The sequence below is a fragment of the Mustela nigripes genome, chromosome 1, assembly GCF_022355385.1.
Source record: "Mustela nigripes isolate SB6536 chromosome 1, MUSNIG.SB6536, whole genome shotgun sequence".
Classification (NCBI taxonomy): Eukaryota; Metazoa; Chordata; class Mammalia; order Carnivora; family Mustelidae; genus Mustela; species Mustela nigripes.
This window is the reverse complement of record NC_081557.1, coordinates 25,404,591-25,427,026: the sequence shown is the minus strand read 5'-3', so window position 1 is coordinate 25,427,026 and position 22,436 is coordinate 25,404,591. Positions and strand designations below refer to the sequence as shown.

General features: G+C 33.6%; 1 protein-coding gene across 1 annotated transcript in view; it reads right to left on the bottom strand.

Moving 5' to 3' along the window:
• Nucleotides 1-4,213: 4,213 nt before the first annotated feature.
• The window catches only part of KIF18A (kinesin family member 18A), an 80,210-nt gene continuing 61,987 nt past the window's right edge, over nucleotides 4,214-22,436 (bottom strand). The window contains exons 14-17 of the mRNA XM_059388500.1: nucleotides 13,824-14,265; nucleotides 12,944-13,048; nucleotides 7,354-7,463; nucleotides 4,214-4,870 (exon numbers count right to left, since the gene is read on the bottom strand). Coding sequence (XP_059244483.1) covers nucleotides 4,788-4,870; nucleotides 7,354-7,463; nucleotides 12,944-13,048; nucleotides 13,824-14,265 — 740 coding nt within the window. The 3' untranslated portion in view covers nucleotides 4,214-4,787. The remainder of the gene's footprint in view (nucleotides 4,871-7,353; nucleotides 7,464-12,943; nucleotides 13,049-13,823; nucleotides 14,266-22,436) is intronic.

The window sequence follows — 22,436 nt, the reverse complement described above, 5'->3', positions numbered from 1 at the left end:
AAATACTTGTGGCTAGGAGTTTGGGAATTCAAGAATTTTTTTTTTTTTTTTTAAAGAAAGGCAATATAGCACAATATGGTACTTATTATATATAACACCCTTAGTGAGATCTAGGCCGACACACCATAATGCAGTAAAACCTTTCAATGTTTACTCCGAGTGGGATAAATACAGTCATTAGTCTCACATTTAGTGGAAGTCAGGCTTTATTGTCCCAAATTATAAAAACAAAAAACGAATTTTCAAAATCTATTAAGTTTTAGAACTGTGTATGGGGGGGTTGTGGATTTGTACCATCTGTTTTAAAAGTTTGTGTAAGGAATCAATGAAAAATGCATTTAAAACACTTATCACATGATATGTCCCCCAAAACGTGACTATTATTAAAAGTTATTGATTGAAGGCCCCTTCTCAAAATGGGATACTTTATAAAGCTTGTGACTGGAAGTTTCTCTCAGGGCATGGTTAAAATGTCCGGATTCTAGAACTTGTATCACTAATAACACCAAAGCTCTAATTGAGCAGTTATCTTAGATATTTCTAAGTTTTTAATTTCTAAGTATTTAAATGTGAAAAAACCCAAAGGATAATTTAAAACAAAATTTATTTCTTATGCACATTAATCCTTTTTTAGATTATTAATCATAAATTCAGTGTTTATATGCATAAGTTCTGCTTTAACTGTCTTGAAAATACAAATTTGCTCCAACGCCACTGAGAGATCAGGGGTACAACTGAAGCATAGTGTGAATTTCATCCGGATGATATTTCATCCAGATGAAATACTAGGTGAACACAAAAAACTATCCAGCTGAACCATGCTATACAGCAGTACCAAAAAATGCACACACCTCACAAGAACAATGAGGCATGGCCATCCACATCTGGTCTTATAAATACCCATCTAATTTTGGATCACCTTCCTTCAGACAGTTCGCATCAACTTAAAAGTTGCAACTTTTCAACGCCCACTTTTACAAGCAAACAACTTTTTTTTTTTCAAAGTGCCACATTTATTTATGCATTTCTTCAACATTTTTTGTGTGAAACTGGGCTACTGTTTATATTATTTTCCAATATTTTATTGTGTCAATGACAATGCTTTCGAGTATTGTGTCCCCTAACCCCATTTCCCACACAGGCCTTGTGTTTTTATGGCATAGTTCTGCACAGCACAGTGATTTTTAGGAACACATATACCCTGCTACAGCAGAACTATTGGTCATCATATCTGGTGTGTATTGTACTTGCCTTTTGGCAGGTATACAAAATTAATACACTATCCTGGCACATGAGAATAACTTCTCCAACTATTTTTAAAAAGTAGGAAATCATAACATAAACTCCCTTTTTAAAATATTACTTTATAAAAACTAAACTCTTTTAATAAGGTCTTAATTTAATAAAAATTAATGGAAAGATTAGTGGAGTTAGCATTGTGCCAAAAGAGATTATTTCAAACTAGTCAATACCTTTTTTAAGAGTTTAAATCCCTACCATTTAACTCTATTCTTTAATCCTGTTAACTTTACAGCAATTAATAATCAAGAACACTGACTAAAGACATACTACAACTATTACTTTCTTGGACCTGATGCCCTTTTCTTGGCAGAATATCCCAGGTAAGTCATGTTGTGTGGACCATACTCTGGACACGATGATATAAAAATAAGACTGTCTCAGAACCGGTGTTCAGTGTTAGTGAAAAGACATGGAACATCCTTGAGGTTCCTCTCCGATCAGTGATCTAATTTCCCACATAAAACTGATTAGTCGTGAGAGTAGTACTTAAGAAATTGACACTTAAGGGGTGGCTGAGTTGGATGGGCAACTGCCTTCAGCTTGGCTCATGATCCTGGAGTCCAGAGATCAAGTCCCACATCAGGCTCCCCACTCAGCAGGAGTCTGCTTCTCCCTCTGACCTTCCCCCTCTCATGTTCTCTCTCCCTCAAATAAATAAATAAATAAATAAATAAAATCTTTAAAAAAAGAGAGAGAAATTCACACTTAAAAATTTTACAAAGGTGCCCATGCTGCTTTCAAATGTGAGTAAAGAGCCAATTGCAAAACAGTATAAATAGTATGATACAATTTTTGTAAAAAAAAAAAAAAAAACCAACCAAGTATACAAGTTGCTGTATGATTAAAATATGTCAGCTGTCAGGGCACCTAAATTATCAGCAGTGGTTACAAGAGGAATGACACTGGTGGAGAATAAGGAGGGAGCACATATTTACTGCTTATAGCTCTTGTCACTTTCTCAAACATTATTTTTTAATAAAAATATAAAATTTTAGTTAAAATCAATCTATGGTGTTAGAATAGTTAGAATCCTTCCCTTGGAAGGAAGAGGGAGTGGGACACAAGGGATGCTTCTGGGATACAGATAATTTTCTCTTCCTTGATTGGAGTTCTGCTTACATGGAGGGATGTGCTCATTTGGTGAAAATTCACTAGCTACTTACTTATGCTTAGTCTACTTTTTACATGAATAAAGTTCACTTAAAAACGGTTTTATGGTGACTTACTGAATAGCATTGTTCTAGTTTAAATACGTATATTTTATCTTTATTCATATACTCAACAGTTTTATTTCCCCATCTTATTTCTTCCCCTTACTTTCTCCTTAACATGGATACATTACAAATGCATTATTATTACAGAAGGCAAAATGGCTAGCTTATAAAAATGGCATGCGAGAAAACCACTCACTCATACTCAGCCATAAAAAAGATCTTGCCATCGGGGCACCTGGGTGGCTCAGTGGGTTAAGCCACTGCCTTCGGCTCAGGTCATGATCTCAGGGTCCTGGGATCGAGTCCTGCATGGGGCTCTCTGCACAGCAGGGAGCCTGCTTCCCTCTCTCTCTCTCTCTGGCTGCCTCTCCGTCTACTTGTGATTTCTCTCTGTCAAATTAATAAATAAAATCTTTAAAAAAAAAAAAAAAGACCTTGCCATCTCAACTCAGCATGGATGGACTTTGAGCGTATTATGGTAAGTGCAGTAAGTCAGACAAAGAAAAGTGAATATCATATGATTTTTGTTTATGTGGAATCTTAAGAACAAAATGAAGCAGAATCTTAACAAACAAAGCAGAAACAGACCCTTAAATACAGAGAACAAACTGGTGGTTGACAGAGGGGAGGAGGGAGGAAGAAGGGGGAAAAAATCACTCACACCTTATGGTATGAGGCAGACCATGAGGTATGGTCACTGAATCTTGTTAGCCGGATTCATCAGTACCTGGTACAAGAATATCTTTTGAAACACATAATTTCCTAAAACAGATGGAAAGGAAAAACAGGTGAAAGTGTTAAATACGCAACACAGCTTATTTCCTAGGATTAAGAGCCATGGTTTTTCTCCCTCCCTGGTTTCTTCTTGTTTCATTTTTTCTTCTTTTCTTCTCTTCCCCTATGATCTTCTGCCTTCTTTCTTAAATTCCACAAACTGAGGGTTGCTGGAGGGGAGGGGAGTTGGGGGATGAGGTAACCAGCTGATAGACATTGGGGAGGGTATGTGTTGTTATGATCACTGTGTATTATGGAAGACTGATGAATCACAGACCTATACCCCTGAAACAAATAATATATTATATATTAATTGATTGAATTTATATTTAAAAAATAAAAAAAAAAAAAAACAGACAACATTAAGCCAATGGCTTAATGACAAAGGGACCCCAAGGAAATTGTGTATGGTGGCTCTCCCTATGACAGATTCTGTGTGCACATCTGTAAACAAGGAACTACCAGACTTAGAAGGAACCTCAAAGACTGTTACTGCATCTCATAATCTCCCAACCAGATTTTAACTTGAGAGACATGACTAAATTAAAAGGCCTAAAATGTTCCAACTTTTTAGGTTGTTTCAGCTGTTTAGGTTGTTAAGTGGTTGTTTGCTTAAGTGGAATAGTTCCCAGGCCACATAAAATTCAAAGTACGTTTAATCAAATATTTATTGCATTCAGAAGAAGAACAGGTCAAACAAGGCAGGTGAACAATACGATCTCACTGCAGCTCTGTGTACTTCCTATAGGAGAAGGAATGATTAAAACTTTATCAGTAGGAATAAATGGATCATTTTCAGACTTGGTTCTAGTGCCATATATCCTGATCTAATCTGAAACACAAATCTATAAAATTCACATTTTATATAAAATAACAGTTGAAAGTATGGAAGGGGTACTAACAAGACAGAAAAGCAAACACTGTAAAATCTTTATCTTTAATATACTGAGTAGCAAGGAACAATATTAGTATTTTATTCATGAAGACTACTTAAATAATCTTTACAACTTTGTGGGCACATATATGTACATTTGTACATCAAAGTATTTTTGGAAAGTAAAATCCTATATATATATGATTAAAATAATGTGCGACCAAATATATCCTGGGCCATAATTTTATCACTTCTAAATTCTCTTTGTTTAAGAAAAAACCCAATAAGGATAATTTAACTCACTATTTTCTAAAATGTCCTAATCAATTTGTAGCATAGTAAAACTGACATCCCACTAAGCCTACTTACGGATTATAAAGGGTAACAAATATTTTAGTAACTTTATTAAAACATAAACTTTTCTGTTGAAATTTAATATTTGCTTAGAAGACAAAAGAATGAAACAAAGAATTTTATTTTCTGCTTGCTGAAGGTATTTGGGTAAACTTAGGTTTCAGATGGTCTTCTGTCAAACGTTTTAAATAAGTTTCTGAAAGGGCACTGGCAACAAATCCTTTTGAGAGGAGATTTGTCGATTCCTTTTTCCTTGATTTTGAAGTGACTTATCTTAGACTTCCTTTTGAAATACTTCTTCCAAATTTTCTAACCATGTTTGGCTTTATTTTATGGATGTTTCTTTTATAGTCTAGAGAAGAAATAAAAAGACATATAAATACGGTAAAAGTATTCGAAAAGAATTCTCACTATTCATTCAAGTTATAAAAATTTGTTAAAATTATATCCATAAGAAGAAAAATTTATTCTTGAAATTCATAGTTGTTAACGAACAGGATTTAAAATATAACACGAAACAAACATTAGTAACATTGGTTTAAAAGTAGAAATTCATTTCTCCATACTCCCTACTGAGTTTTTAGTGTGCACATGTTTACACCCCACCCCACCCTGGCAGGTATCAAATAACATCACTGAATAAACTATTACATTTAATTTTAGTTCCTTTGAACTAACGAAGACTATTCTACTAGCATTGTTCTCTTTCTTTGTTGCATCATCACTTTTTTCCTCATTTTACAGATTACTTCCCTAAGGCTTCTAAACTTCCATATTTTCCCTATTTTTAGGAGTATAATTTGCATCTAGTACTTCCTTAAGTGCTAATCCTTATTTCTTTTACTATTCTTATTTCTTATTTCTTTTACTGCCACCTCTCAAATGTCCATTCCACTGGTTCTTCTTCAGGCTTACAATGATTGTCTGCTCAATCAAGTGTTGTTAAAACAGGTGCCACTGACTTCTTTATAGCTCAGTTTTGTCTGTTATCCATTTTCTTGTCACATTAGGTTTTAGTTTCAGAGCCACATACTTTCTTGACAGTATTTTATTTCTCAGTAAATAGCAGTTACCTTCTTTCCCACTGATGTTCCTTTTTTGTTTGTTTGTTTGTACACTGTTAGCTGGAGAATTCAGCTGAACATATTCTAAGAAAAACAGTCTCAGTTTTCTCCTTTTTCTAGTAATTCCTCTTGCATATATAGGCATTTTCACTTGAATATCCTATTATACATAAACTGTTTCCTTCCCTTAAACTAATACCTCTTTCTAGGTGCTCTATTATCCTTAACAATACATAATCTTTTAAAGTAGCTTTAGCTCTTCTTTGTCCTTTGGCAAGCATTGCAGTTTAGTATCAACTCCTACTTCTTTCTATGTAGAATTATTTTATTCATCTCTCTTTATATATGAGATATTTGATGCACTTTACACCATTCTTAGAAAATACGCATGTTAGAAAAACCAAATCTCTATTTGAGAAGTATCACAAATTTATTATTTGGTTGTACAATTATGATTTAGTGGAGGATTTTTTTCAGGAGACCAATGGGGCAGTACATAGCCATACCAACTGCACATACACATTGTTAAAACATTACTAACTTTGGCGTGCTAAACAAAATAATCATAGTAAATTTTATGTTTCAGGACATTTTTATTTGATTTTTAAAATTTGCACAAAAGGCATTTCCACTGAACTTAAGGATGCCACTGGCTACCACAAGAAGTAAGGATTTATCAACCCAGTTCGGCAAAACTATTGAGAAATTTTATATTACTCTAATGAAAAAGCATTGGCAGAAAAAAATAGCAATAGCTTTTTTATGTTATTCTTAGAAACACTCATTAACTCATGAAACCCCTTTAAATTCCAACTGCTGTAATTACAATTTCCTTTAGGGAAGAAAACAAACTGGGTCTTAATGATCTTGCTATCTGTCACAGAAACTAGCACATATCAGTGCATAGTAAATAAATATTTCTTAAATGAAGTCTTAGGAATTATAGTGTCAGAGAGACAGAGGTCTGCACACCAAAGCCCAGAAACTGGTTTGTGCTATATACCTCTAACTTCACTAACGATGTGGTTTTGTTACTATAGATTCATGTCACCGCCATTTGCAATTGAGAGGATGTAGTCATCTCCATCAGCATCTTTTTCAACTTGATAATAGGAGTTATAATATGACTCTAACTAGGTACAGGCTGAAGCCTGGTCATAATTGTACAAATGAGTCAGAGGGCAAATTATTAAAAATAATAAGAGGAAAATTTCAAGTAGATAAAATTTATCTGTAAAACATAGGTATCATTAACCTATTAAATAATATATTTAGCTAATGATTTCAATTATTAAATTATTTATGAATTCTTCTGCAGTATGAGGCAATATGGACAACAAAAAGGATACAGAATGTAAAGTTACAAGTCGGGCTCCACCATGAACTATCTGTGTGATGATCTCAGGCATTTTCTATTTTGTGTCTTTTTTTAAAAGATTTTATTTATTTATTTGAGAGAGAGAGAGAGACAGTGAGACAGGGAACACAAGCAGGGGTAGTGGCAGAGGAGAACGAGGCCTCCCACTCCCAGGGCCCTGGGGCCACAACCCAGCGGAAAGCAGAATGTTTAACGACTGAGCCACCCAGGTGCCTGTCTATTTTGGGTCTTAACTCTTCTTATCTGTAACATGGATAATCACACTTAACATCTAATAAATGTGATGAAAGGATAAAAGGAGATTCTAATGAAAATACTGTAAGAAAATGGAAAGTAGTATACATATGTTTGGTAATCATGTTATTAAATATCAAATTAAGAGCTGAGACATACCCATTGTTGGTCTATCTTCTTGTAAATCCTTTTCACTTGTATTATCTTGTCGAATGCGTTTGGCAAATCCAGAATTTACCTCGCCAGTTAATGAAGTATTTGATGCAGAACTGTAAGGGAAAACTTTTTATTTTAGTAAAAGATTTTTTGTAAATTCTTTTTTTCCCATTACTTGGTAAGTTTTAATACATATTCTATATGCAATAAAGATAAAAGAGAAAGTGAAATAATAAAATAAGTTACAAAATCCCATAAAAATAATTGGAGGTATTAAAATACAGTTTTGGAGCATAGGGAAATTTGTTTTGATTTTAATGATATTTATTCAAATTGGAGATTATGATGTAGCAATTCTGTAACAAAACATTTTCAGGGTGCTCTGCTAGAATATAAACTAATAAATTATCCAAAGCATAGAGATAAAAAGCATCTTGCAAGAGGTGAAAAACCTAAGTTCATATTATAAATTTGGAGTGAGAACCTTAATCTGGAGAATCTAAACAAGTGAGATTGTTTGAAAACCTTGTTTTCAAATCAAAGCATGGTAATAGGCTTAGACTCTTTCTCTGATTACTACAATTATAGAAAATGAAATGGAAAGAATGACCTATTTTCATGTTTTATCTTAAAAAAATTATATCAATCTCATATACTAAAGGGTCAAATTTCCAACTCAATTCCAGTTGACATATTACTACTAAACGCCTACTACTATGATCTCACGTTATAGGATATACTAATAAGTTAGGTAGTAATAAACCCTGTTCTGAAAACTTACATAATGAATATATGGTGGGGAGGGGGAAAAATAAGATAAATACACAAAATAATATAATGTAAAGTAAAACACAATGCTAAAGGTTTCAAACTATAGGTTCCTGATTCTAAAAGTAGAGAAACAAAAAAACCAAAAAAACAACTGAAAGATTTTGTGGATGAGATGCCTTTGATCTGGGCCCTGAAAAATAACAGTCCAATCCTTCTAAACCCAAAGAGGATCAAATTTTAACAGGTAGGGTTGGGAAGAATGAGCATCCCCTCTCCATACTGATTCAAATAACCTAATTTTTTTTTTAATATAATTTTTTATTTTTTATAAACATATATTTTTATCCCCAGGGGTAAACCTGGTGATTCAAATAACCTAATTTTAAGGAGTTTCTGATTAAAAAAGAGATCATATACCATTTTACAGGTTAATACTGATTTGATTGTCAGTTGCATTAACACTTGGAGGGTTCCCTCTTATGGCAACAATTAGCTCTTATGGTAACCAACCACATGGTAAAGTGATGTGGGTGTGTTTGTGGAATACAGAGAAGATGAATTCGTTCTACCTTTATCCAAAGAGGTTGAAAATGACAATTTAATATGATAGCAAAAAAAAAAAAAAAATAGGCATCAACACAATGAATGCTGGCAAAAATAATTCAATCTGTGTATTTCAACTTTTCTAGAGCCTGTAAGAAAAATGATTAGGTGTAACAAGCAGTAATTTTATCTACTCTGTTCAAGAATATAAATGATATCTACCTAAAATGGTAACAAAAAAGTACTCGTATTATGAAAGCAAGGAAACTCCGTTGTAGAAAATCTCTTTTCTTAAATGGTGCAAAACTAAGTTACAATGATTCTGTTTTGGATACTAAACACCCTTTTTGGATAACATATATACCAGCAAAGGCAAAAATTCTTTTTTGGTCATTTGGTGATTTTTCTTTAAGTATACAGATCATTGGGGTGCCTGGGTGGCTCAGTGGGTTAAGCCTCTGCCTTCGGCTCAGGTCGTGATCCCAGGGTCCTGGGATTGAGCCCCACATCGGGCTCTCTGCTCAGCAGGCAGTTTGCTTCCTCCTCTCTCTCTGCCTGCCTCTCTGCCTACTTGTGATCTGTCAAATAAATAATAAATCTTAAAGACAACAGAGATCATTGTCATTAGTTAGTTTTGATAGGCATTAGTTTTCCCAACAATATATATTAAAATTATTTTTATTATTTTATGGAATGATTTTTCACTTTAGTTAGCTCTAGAACATCAGTGTTTACTAATAAATTGTTTTTTACTTGAAAGTTAGGCTTTTGAATAAATATATCTGAAAGAAACTTCATGTTTCTAGGAATGAAAACAAAGCCCAATAAAATAAATTGTATATTTATATATACATATGTAAAATACATGCAAACATTTTTTAGGATTTAGATAAGATAATCCACTGGTGAAATGTTTAACACTCATGTTATAAATTTATTTTAGATTTATGTTGGATCATAAAGTAAGACTTAAAATTGGTATGAGTGAAAATTCAAATTATGTTAAAGACTATATTAAGAAGAAATTTAAAGACTTCTCTACTTATGTGCCAAATTATATTTCTCTATTAACAAAAGTTAAAATTTAACCTTTTGTTCCCTTATATAAATTGTATGTTTTTGCTTAATTAACATTTGCATCTCATATTCTTTTAGTTGAGATAATTTCTAGTTGGAACCTTTAAATGTCTTTCAAAACAAACCAAAAATGTGTGACAAGTCTGAGACCCATTTCTGGGTGCTATGAAAGATTATGAAACAAACAGAAACCAACTAACTAAATATACAAAGCAAACAACCCCCCAAAACTTTGATTAATATAATTTCTAAATAAAATTTTACATACAGATATATTATATTTGGTAGGCTGATTTAGTTAAAATAGTGCATTACAGTGATATTAAATGAATAAAAATTATTAAAAATTTAATATTCTCAATTTAAGTAGTAACTAAAAAATTGAGTTCTGTAGGTTTTTAGAATACCCAGTGCTTTTGGATTCCAGATTTCTTTTCAGAGAGAAAAACTGATACAAACTAAATAAAATAATGATACACACGGAGACTTCCCTTCTAAAAAAAAAGAATTAGAATACACACACACACCCCTAAATATGTACATAAAGGTGCTAAGTGGAAAATACCAGAGTTTATTACTCTCAAACTCATGTAGGTTTAATTGGGGAAAAGGAAGATTAAAAAAAAATGTAATTATGTACACTTCTAGCATTAATCTCTTTTAACCTTAGTTAATGGCAGGATCTAATTATTGGTACCAGAGGGAATGTAATAGAGCAATTAATAGGCTGTGAGAAATCTTACTTTCTTTATATGTCCTTTAATATTATTTCACAATATTAGTTGCTCATGTGGAAGTTCTTTAATTCATCTAAAACCACTCTGAATATACAGTTTACATACCTAGACATTTCTTGAAAAATCATTTGATTTTTATAATGATTATGTGTACATTTTAAATTGCTCTTAGCTATAAGATTTTGCTACATCTTAGTTAACACAACAGAATTGTGAAGAACCAGAAAAGTCACCAACACTAATTAATGAAAGAATAACACAATCCACACAATGAAAATTAGTGTTAAGATGGTGACAGTTATTTATGGTCACTCATTAAGTGACTGATATCCATACATGAGCCAGACAAATTGCATCATTTAAATTTGTGCCATAGCAAAATATAGAATTTTAAATGTCATGGAATTAGTTAGAGGTATTCTGAAAAAATCAGTCTACTAATTTTAAATCTGCATTCCAAGACTCTGCTGTACTTTGGAGGAAAATGACAGATCCTAAATGCACCTGATAATACTCTATGTGGTACAAGTAGACTATTTGTAAATTTGTTTAGACTAGCCCAGATAGGAACAGGTTCATGGTGAAAAATAGGGAATTTATAGTAAGAGTTATTCTATCTTAGGATCTGGTACTCTGTGCCCCATAATTACATGTCAAAGAAAAAGAGTTAAAGCAAGTCAGAGCCATTTTACAATATAACCACTCACTATGTCTTGTCGTTGCATTCAGTGTTGTGGCATGCAAAGACTATATAATGGACTTCATATCATATAACTCACTATATTTAAGATTCTTCCTTGTCTTAGATTTTTAGCTGCTTTATTGTCATGTACCTAGGTATGTTTCTCTGTGTATTAATGTTGCTTGTAGTTTGCAGAACTTATCAAATCTGTGATTAGTTACCTTCTGTCAGTTTTGGAAAATTATTAGTCAGCCTCTCCTCAAACACTGTTTTCCCTCATTCTTTTTCTCATTCTTTCTGGGACTCAAAATATGTACATGCTAGACCTTCCTGGATCCCACATATCTTTTTTAACTCTTCTCCATATTTTCTGTCTTATCCCTCTGTACATTGGTTTAGATATTTTTCTGTCAACCTATCTTCCAGTTCACTAAACTCTCTTCTGCTGTATCTAATCTATTAAATATTTATTTATTCTTAATTTCAGTAGATTCTAATTTTTTAGTTCTAGAATATTCATTTGATTCATTTTAATACAATTCAATTCTTTGGGAAATTGCCACTATTTTGTTGAACTTAATCACAGTTAAATTTTTAAAGTACCTACTTGATATTCTAACTATCTGAATCACTTATGGATATAGGTTTTTAGTCATTTGGTTCTGTCTACTGAAATACGTGGTAATTTTTGCTTACTTGTTAAACATGTAAAAAGACCCCAAAACTGTAGATGTTCTAGTTGTTATATTTCTCCAGAAGTGATTTAATTTTCTTCTGGCTAGCAGGCAGAACAGAGATAGATCACCTTGATCCAAAAGCGACTGAGTTAATCTGAGGTCTTTTTCAGGCTTTCAAGAACTGGTTTATTTCCGTTTTGCCCTACTACTAGAGCACAGGCCTTCAAGGGTCTCAGATAAAATCCTGGGGGTTCAACAGCATCTCTTCTTCTCAATGATCCCTGGACAGTTTTTGTATCCTAGCCCCATGAGAATGTTAAAATTCTGATTAATATTTTAGCTTCTTACAGCTTTGTTTCTTGGCCTCTTATACCAGAGTTCAGAATGTGGCAAATATCTTAAGGACAAGAGCTATAGACAGAATTATTTTGTTTTCCCAACTCAGTGAGACTGCTGATAGCTGCAGGCTTCCATTTTGTGCTTGGGTTCTATACTTGATGCCATGAGTTGGCAAATACTAAATGGAAAAACGAGGCAAAGAAAGTTTGGCTCTCTACAGCTTGTCTTCCTTTCCTCTGGATCTTAGACCTTCAGGTCCTGGGCCTTGAAAGCAGCTGTTGGTTGTATTTATCACATTCTGTAACTGTTTCTGATAGGTGGTTTGGTCTCATATAATCTATATTGTCAAAGCCAGAAACATAAGTCTCTTCACTCATTACACTTTAGTCATATGTCAAAATCCATTAAAGTAAAACAATTTTAGGACTGAAGAAATTCATTAATGTACAAAAAGAAAAATACCAAATGAGTAAAAGTTGTCACCAGAAGAAAAGTTAAAATTAAATGACATTTTTGGAGGCCAGAAGACTTTTCAATTTATTTTTAATAATCTGAGATAGAGAATACTTTTGGTAACTATCAAGTAAAATACTTGGACTTTATCAAGATTTTCCTTTGATAATAAAAATCTAGTGCTGCATTCAGAGCAATTAATTATACGTACATTTAAACATGAGTTCACAGTTTCATACAAGAAATAAAAAGGAGCTATAGGAAACAAATTGTAAAGATGATCTTATGTAAGCACTGTTTATGGTTAATTGTACCTTGTGAACTTTCGTTTCCTTTTGGCAGTAACAGTCATTGCCATGTAGGATGGTACTATGCTTGGTATAGGTAGAGGACGTTTAGTTGAGAATGAAGAGGCGAGCCTGTATATTAGATAATAAAAAATAAAAAGAGTAATTCTGATTTGTATTATGGAGAAAAAGGGGGCATACACTTTCATAATTAGAATACCACTTCATATGAATATATAAAGAAAAGTATTATTCTTGATCCCCTCTTACTCGCCCTGGGGTTTTCTTTTCTCCTTTTTATATCATAGAAAGAGTTGCTCTCAAAAGAGATTTCTGCATCCCAATAGCATAGAAAGGTGAACGTATCATTCTTCTCATATTTGGAATACCTGTTACTATACAGATGCTGTGTACAGGATATGAAAGGAGAAGTGAGACAAAATGAGAAGGATGTTTGCTTGGATGACATGTAGTCAACCATACCTTGGAAATATGATGATTCAGGGTATGTTGGGATTTGCTAAACGTCAATAAAAAAATGTGAGATTTCCTTTAGTGAACATATTAATAAACAATAATAAACATAGTAATACTCTGATGATGGCTTGTATCATCTAAATTTGGAGTATATAGAACAACTAAATATATCTTAAGGTTTCTTCTAGCCAACTGAGGGGTCAGTCAACTAAGATATCAAATTAAAGGCCTTAAAATACTGTGTTAGTGGATTAATATTTAGAAAGACAAGATTAAATGAAGGTAAAACACTGACTTTTACATACTTAACCCATGAAACAGACCTTAAATATAACTAAAGAAGAAACAGGAAGCTATGGTTTAAAGGCTATGTAAATAACAAAACAAGAACAAAAACAAATGAATACTTGGCAAATACTCTTTTTTGTACCTTTGTAAAATGTTATCGTTTGACAGTGATTCTTTTTCAGGTAATTTACTCTTCAAGCTCCTGGTATCTTCACATATAGTAAATGTAGAGTCCAAATCTTCTTGTCTATATTCTTTTCTCCTGCTGAGAGGAGTATCTACTTCACATAACATTTTCAGAGAATTATCACTGTCTACACTTGAGCTGGTGGTCTGAAAACCTGTAGTATGTGATGATGGTTTTAATAAAGTCACTACAGATGAATTTTGAGATGTTTTTCTATAGTCTTCTGGTGTATACACAATAGGTTGAAGTTCTTTGCTGAGAGAATCATTGAGCTGCAAACTTTCAGACAGTGCAGACTTCTGCGGATGTTTTGCTTTCAGGGGAGAAGGCATGAGCTTTCTTCGGGTTCTTTTTTGTGGAGGAATTTTAAGTAGATTAGATTCGCCTGAAGATGTGCCTATTCAATAAAATTAAAAAGAATCTCAATAATGACACCTAGTTTTCCAATAACCCTATGAGGTAAACAACAATAACAACAACAACAACAACAATAAATAATAATAAATAATAAAGTACATTTTCTGTCAACTGATGAAAATTTAAAAAGAAAGCTGGAAAGAAAAACAAAAACATAGATTATTGATAATAATTTCAAATAACGTTAATGAGCTCATTATGAAGATATTCTAGAACAGAAATAATAAATGGCTAATATCAATACTAATTTGTAGATATAGCAAAATTGAGGTTAGGGTAATCATGAAAACAATTTTCCAACAAATTCTAACAAAATTCATAAGCAATTTCTTCCAAGCTTTTATGTTTTAGATTTCAGATAAGAAAAAAGTATTCAACAACCATAGGAGCAGAGATTAGTAACTTATTCTATTAAAAACATCACCAGTTATTTGTTAATTGAGTGGAAGTCTAGTCTAAATTAACAGGAAAGGCAATGACCAATAAAATTCTATGTGGATGAAAAAATGAAATTTGTTATGATCTCAGGTACGGTGGTTAATTAAGCATTCTGATTATTTCCCATGCCATACCCAATTCATAGATTTTTCAGAAATTAGATTAATAAATGAACATAAGCTGAAGAGGTCAGAGTACTCTTGCATGAACCTCATCACTCTATACAAGTTAAGTCTCCCAAATGTCAAGAGGTTACCAAGTTTAATGAACTTTTCTTAGCCCTATCCTACAACTTCTGATTTCAAAATGATTTCCCTACTACCTCTTCAACATGCCACCTTATCTCCCTTCATCTAGTAAATGTATGTATTTCTCTAAAGAAATACACTTTTATTCATAATTATCCTCTTGCCACTACTTTTTCAGTCACATGGGTCCAAATAACCAATTTTTACTATTTCTTCACATTTTCCAACTTCCACCAATCCTAGCTCTCCTACACTTAAAATTAAGTCGTAATTCTGATCATGTCATTCTTCTGATTAAAAACTTCTAGTGACTTTAACATAAACATGATATCCAGAGATCGTCAGTAGGGAAATTCTTATTTCTTGGCCCAAAATTAAGAGACAAATTGTTTTGTTTAAACTTAAGTTTGAATTCCCACAATCTAGACATGCTTAAATATTTACTTCTCAAACATTTAAAAAAAATAAAGCAATGATTGATTGCATAGATTAACAATAAACTTCATCAACTCGAGTACACTAATCTTGTATTTCTTAGTTAACTTTTTATGTTTTGCCTGTTTCATTCATGGTGACTTCAGGTGCCTGACATGAAGTAACTTTGCTTCAAGTGTACTGTCCAGGAAAGAAACTACAATGTATATTTCTGCCCATGTTTTTAAATCATGCAAAAGATTTCCCAACTGATGTTAGATTTGCTTTATGATATAATACTAACTTAAATAACACTGAAAGCTGAATAATTGTTATGTATTTCAATAAAGCAATTCAAACTCTCAACCAAGTTAGAAAATACACTTAATAACAATCACCAACAGAACATACATTATTATTATTACGTTAGTTCATGATAGGCCCTACTATGGCTAGGTTGACAATTACCCTCTAGGAAAAACAACTGAAAAACAGGAAGACAAATATGATCCCTGTTCTACTAAGGAATTTTACTTTTCTGAGAACTAGATAAATGAGATCCAGATCTTAAAATAATTTTCCACTCCCTTTAACATGACATTTGTCAAATTTTCCATTACCAGATATTTTTATACTAATGCTGCAGTGTAAAGACAGTTACTTTTCTCCACTGTGCTGCTACCACCAATTTGGTGGCTATTAATAGCTGGAAGATTAACTTCTTTTCCCCTGAGAGGCAGCAGGGGTATATAGAAGATAGAAAACTATATCGAGGATAGAGAGCTGAACTAGGAGTCAGGAGACTTGGATTCTATTTCTGGCTTCAGCAACAACTCACTGAGTGACCTTGGACAACTCATTTAAACAGTGTGAGCATTAACCTCCCCCCCACCAAAAGGGGATACCACATGTACAGGGAATTTTCTAGGATTGGACAATATCTATAAAATAACTAGGGTTTGAAGAAAGGCTCTAGAAATGTAAATATGCTTCAACTGTTAGCATTAATACTTTCATATAGAAAGTTGTAATTTACTTTCTAGTATTCTATCAATACTTAAACCACAGTTATCATTAAAAGGATACATTTCAAACAATGTCTCACTTTCCATTGATCAGTTACCCAGTTTATCAAGGCTGATGATAAATTGTAATATAAACAAACATATTGTTAAATCACACACACCTAAGTGTTCTTTGAAAATGCAGGCTTCATAACAGTATTTTAAACTTAAAACATAATAGAACATGAAATCTCAAGACATAAGGATTTTCCAGAGTCACTATTTTTCTTGTACATAGTGTCTTGAGAGGGATAATTGCTGGAGTGGCATTGGGCAAATTCCCATGATAGTGGGCCACTTTCCGCCCACTGTTTGTAAAAAACAAACAAACAAACAAACAAACAAAAAAACCCCCAAAACCATGGAAATGGAGGTCTTCCATAAGACACTGAAGAAATATCCACCTGTTCTCTGGGATAATATGAATATACATCCAACATCAAATTTTGATATAATTAGACTAACAGTTTGTAGTAAAATCAATAGCAATGTTAAAAAGATGTATCTCTAGCCGTAATTCTGCTCTTCAGGAAGGATAAATTTGGTAACTTGAAGGAGAAACATGGAGATGGGGTAGTTAATACAGATTCACACCATTGTTTTCCTGAGCCTGGAAGAAGAGATGCTACAAAAATACAGCATATGCAAAACACAAATCCATTGGGTTCTTTTCTTTTTATCCTTTCAACTATTAGATACATACAATAATAAGAAGGGGGCAGAAAACAGATGGTCAATTCAGGATTACTTAGGCTGACTAGTTGCTCAGAAAGTTTCAGAAGATAACCTGAGCAAAAACAAGATTTAAAGATTTAAATACAAACTCAAAAGTCACTCTACTGTAACTACAAAGGGATTATGTCTCCATTTAATCCATGGAAAGTAAAAAAAACACCATAAACTGATACTTCAGTTTGAATATGATTTCCAGAATATATAAATACAATTATATAACAAACAATCATTCCCCTTTAGCTAGTTAGGCAATAGAGTACATTAAGTGGGTATGGCAAATTGGAGTGTTGGGTTAGGAGTACTGTACATTTTAATAGGCTTTCAGGAATATTGAATATGCTAGCTCTATGTCTATAAAAGAGATCTGCTGTACTTTTCCATTAGAGGATGTACAGTAACTTTCCAGAAGACAAGGCTTGGGGTAGTTGTAGTTTCCCCTGATTCAGCCTGAGAAAATACTATCTAACAAGATTCTATGATTCTTGGGCCTACAGAGTGGGAACGATAAAGAAGGAACCTCAAGGCAGATTATAATTCCTTTAAAAAGTCTTCATAAAATGAGAAAAGGAATCATGTAGTTACAGACTTTCAGAACAAGGGACTCTAAAAGATGATGATAGTCAATAAAATACCTCAGTAATGTGGGTGTCACACAGGAGAGGATAGAGAATTTAAGTGCATTGTTGTAAGGTAGGCTCTTAAAAAGTGGAATAAAATGATTAGTTGCCACTTGGGAGGATAGCAAGTCTTCTCCTCCGGGTCTTTCATCTAAAAAAACAGCCCATTACATCATAATGCTTGAGTATAGATGGTAGTGGGTAGTAATGTATCTTATGGTCTAGAAAAAGCGGTTTTGGGACTAACTCTCTAACACATTGTAGGTATATTGCATTTCTACTGACCTGAAATGATTATGATTCATGGCATATATGTGAATATGTTGAAATTCACTTCCAGATAATAACAATAACCATATTGTCAATATATTTAGAAGAAGTCACTACTAATAATTTCAATCTAGGAACAATGTTTAATTATGAAAGGAAAAAAGAAGTTTTCATCAGCTGTGGTACAAGAGAAACAACTAAGAGGATTGTATCGGCATAAAAAGGAGTCATTGTTCATCCACTCAGTATTAAGCACCCGCCATGTGTTCCAGAACTTTTGATAGGTTTTGAGAATCTGCAGGAAACAAGACATTTAAGAACTTACATTTTGGGGGGAAAAGGCAGAAAAATAAATTATCTTAATTAAGATAATCATGACAAATGAGTTGGAAAAACAATAAAACAAATGGAACAGAGTGATGGGAGATGGGGGGTATTAATTAGATGGCGGGGGAAGGTGATTTTAAAGGTGAGATGTGTGATCTGAGACTTGAAGGCTGTGGAGGAGTCTGTTCTATGAAGAGCTGGGGAAAGAAGCAGAGGAAATAGCAAGAGCAAAGACCTGACGGCAACAATAAATTTGTTGAACTCAAGGAAAAGGAAAAAGGCTAATGTTATTGAAGTGTAGTGAGTCAGAGAGAGAAGAAAAAAATAAGAGACTAAAGAGATCAAAAGGGGCCAGCCTGTGTTAGGGTTTATGAACAAGACAAAGATCTGGATATATTCCAAATGCAAAGGGATATCTGTGGAAGATTATTTTAAACATGGGTATGATGAGATCTGATTTTTATGTTTTTAAGAAAGACTGCCTTGCTTATGGTGTAGAGAACAGAATATAAGTGGGTAAGAGAGGAAACAAAGAAATCAGTAACACATTATAGCTATAGCTAAGGCAAAACATAATGAGAACCTGGACTAGACTGGTAATAGTAGTGATTGATGTGGGAAGGCTGTTATAATCAAATAAACAGATTAAAATTACATAAAGTAGATTCAAAACATTTTCAGTGACATACATGGGTGTGATCAGCTGCCCAACAACCAGGACCAAAGATAAGTTCACACAAAGCTGTAGTATTTTGTATAATTTAATCAACAGAAATGGACAACTTTCAGTGAAACCATGAACCAATTTTATATGAGCAATTACAGAAAAGTTCAAAAGGTCCTAAATGTCATTTCCTCAAATTTACATTCTCTTGTTACTGACATCCCCCTTTCCCCAGCCCACTCATTCCATTTGAGGTCCTGTACTCTACTGAGGAGCTCTGACTCAAGTAAATGCAGGCATCTTAGAATCTGCTTCCTTCCCTGTCTAGTTTGCATGTTCATGGACTTGAGCAGCGATACTCTCTGGGGTTTGAGGATACAGTTACTTATTCAGAGATGATGGCTGTTATCATCATGCTTGGGTAGTGGTGAAAAGGGAAGAACGGGAGAGAGAAGTAGGAATGGTTCTAGAAAAGGGTGGTAGAAAGAAAATTACTGAAAATGGACTTTGGCTCCTAGGAATTTGTGCGAAGGGAGGGAAAGATTTAAGTTAACAGCATAATACAGGAAGAGCACCCTTGTTTAGGTTAAGCACTCCACTTTCTCTGCAAATTCATCTCTAGACACCCTCAAGCCAATGACATGGGTTTATCTTCAGTTCTAGGCATAGATCTACTATGATTTCAGATATAAAGACTGGCTACTCCACTCTAAATAACCTTGTTAATTGTGCATTCACTTCCTTAAAAAGCAGCCACTGTCTTCTAATCCATATTTAGTGAGGCTTCAAAATGCAAAATACGGTCCTGTAATGAGTGCATTTTGATCATGTAACACATGATACACATGCTATGAGAACCTTCTCTTTTGGATAGGGGAGGAAGACAGAAAGGAATTGAATACTTGGAAAAATTTCTCACTGGAACAGTTACTTGGTTGGCTTCGCCTCATATATGTCACTTTACTTTAGAAACACCCGTAGTATAAGAAAGGCTATGAACGTTAACTTTGCAGAAGACGAATCATCTTTAACCAAGATAGTAACTTGAGGAGAGACATCTAGCTTCCCTTCCAGATTTCCTTTAAAAAACCATGTACTGTAACAAAAATAGGAGGAAACTTTTCCTAATACTGGTAATAAGGGAAGAATATCATCTGCACCCCAGGATATTTGGGGACTTTAGGAAGGATGCTATGTAGCTAGAATTGGAATAAAGGGAGGCTTGGGGGAAGAATAACATAAAAATATCCCCCCACTTCATTGTTCAGTGCTGTCCCTGGGACTTCAGAAAAAGACACTGGCTAAATGTTACTAGAGCCCCTAGTAATAGGGATGAGGGAGTAGGTGAGGTAAAAGGAGAAAGGGTGAGACAAAGCTATAGGATACAGTAAAATGGTAATATCTGAATACTAGCAGTAGCACTAAGAGCCCCCCAAATCCAGTCCTGGCCCAGCTGTCTCAGTATTGAAAGGAAGGAACACTGACCAGAAAGTGCCCAAACCCCTGGGCCTTGCTTCCAGCATTGGTGGCTACACCATATACAGATGAGAATCTCTTAGGCAAAAAGGCGAAGTTTCTAGCTTAGACTACCTACAGCTCTGGTTCCTGTTCTATACTCTTGGGCTGCTAGGTCCATGAAAAGAAATGCATTTGCCAACACCCCATTTCTGGACCTTAATTTCTACTGATTATCAGTTATATTAAGTACTTATAATAAGTGTAGAGGGAACTTCATTGGATCTATAAAAGGATAATATAAAACAATGGCATACAGACTTAGGCCTTCTGATAACCCAGATGCATGTTCTTCACCCCTACACAAGACTGAATCTCTACCATAGGGAGAATTAAATCAGTTAGGGTAAGGATAAATAAAACATGTGACATTCACAATTTCATTGTTATTTAAAGTCATAAATCTATGAATTAATACTCATTAAATTAAGTAGTATGTAAATTCTACTTAAGCATGGTCCTAATTTTTAAAACAAATAAAAAGTTCACCCAAAACAAATCAAAGCATACACATACAGATTCTGTAAACAAAAAAGGGGGAAAAAGTCACAGAAAACAGAGCAGAAGAAAATATGGCATAATCTATAAAACAGTAGCATAGATTATGATTGGAAAAATTCTGAGTGATCTTATTTTCTTCTTTAAGCATTTGACCACTTTTAATAATAAATATATATTGCTTCTTAAAAATTTTTTTTTTTTAAATGAGCAGTGTAAGGAATGGGACAAAAGTGAATAAAAATCCAGCTCTCTCAAGCCTCAGAAAGTCTCTGGTCTTTTAAGGTATAGGGTCAAGCTAAACGAGAACTGACTGAAAGTCTGCATAAGGAAGTTGTACCCCTCAAAAATCCCTTTTCCCCATCACTATCACCTGTACTGATAGGTGACTGTTCCTTGGTCACCCTGTTAGAAGACACAAGTTACTCTCTGGACAACTTGAGACTTATGGCCAACATGTACAGCTAACACTAGCTGTTTTTAATAATTTTTTAATAATTTTAATTTTTAATAATTTCTCAATAATGAATGCATACAGATTTTTCTCTTACTTCTTCAATATATTGGTGTTGGGCTTATACATCACCTAAATGTGAAATCAGAGTTCTTTATAGGTAAACTCTAATAATAAAAAGACCTAAGTATTGACATTTTCGGGCTCCCCCAAACTGACCGTTTCTGGATATCACCAAAAATCAAAGCTGAAAGACCTAACTATGTACACAGAATATAACCAGGGTCACCAGATATGTCTTTCAACATGATAGAATATAGAACTACATACAGAAAAAAAAGTGAAAGGAAATAGACATTGTAGAAATTGAAGAGTATATTAGAATAATCATAATTAGTATCTTCAGAGAGATGAAAAAATATTGCATTCATCAAATAGAAACAAAGTGCTATGGAAAGAAACCCTGACTTACTAAAAAGAGCTCTTAGAAATTTAAAATATGAGAGGGAGAAAAAACTCAAAAGAAAGCTTGTATGATAAAGTTGAGGACATCTCCCAGAACCAAAAGAGGTAACTACTAGAAGGTAGATAAAAGAATTAAGGATCAATCCCGGAGATTCACATCAGATTAGTAAGTGTCCAAAGACAGAACAGAAAGTAGGGAAGAAAAGTATATATGGAGGGATATACATGTGCATAAATACATATAGGAACATTTCTCAGAGTGAAAAGATAAAAGATTTTTCAGGGAGAAAGGCCCAGACTATTTAGTATAATGAGGTTAAAAAAAAAAAAAGGCTAACACCAAAGCACATCATTGTGATATTTCAGAAAACTAAGGATAAAGGGAAAATCCCAAAATCTTCCTGGAAGGAAAAAGTCACACATAAAGTATGGAGAATAAAAA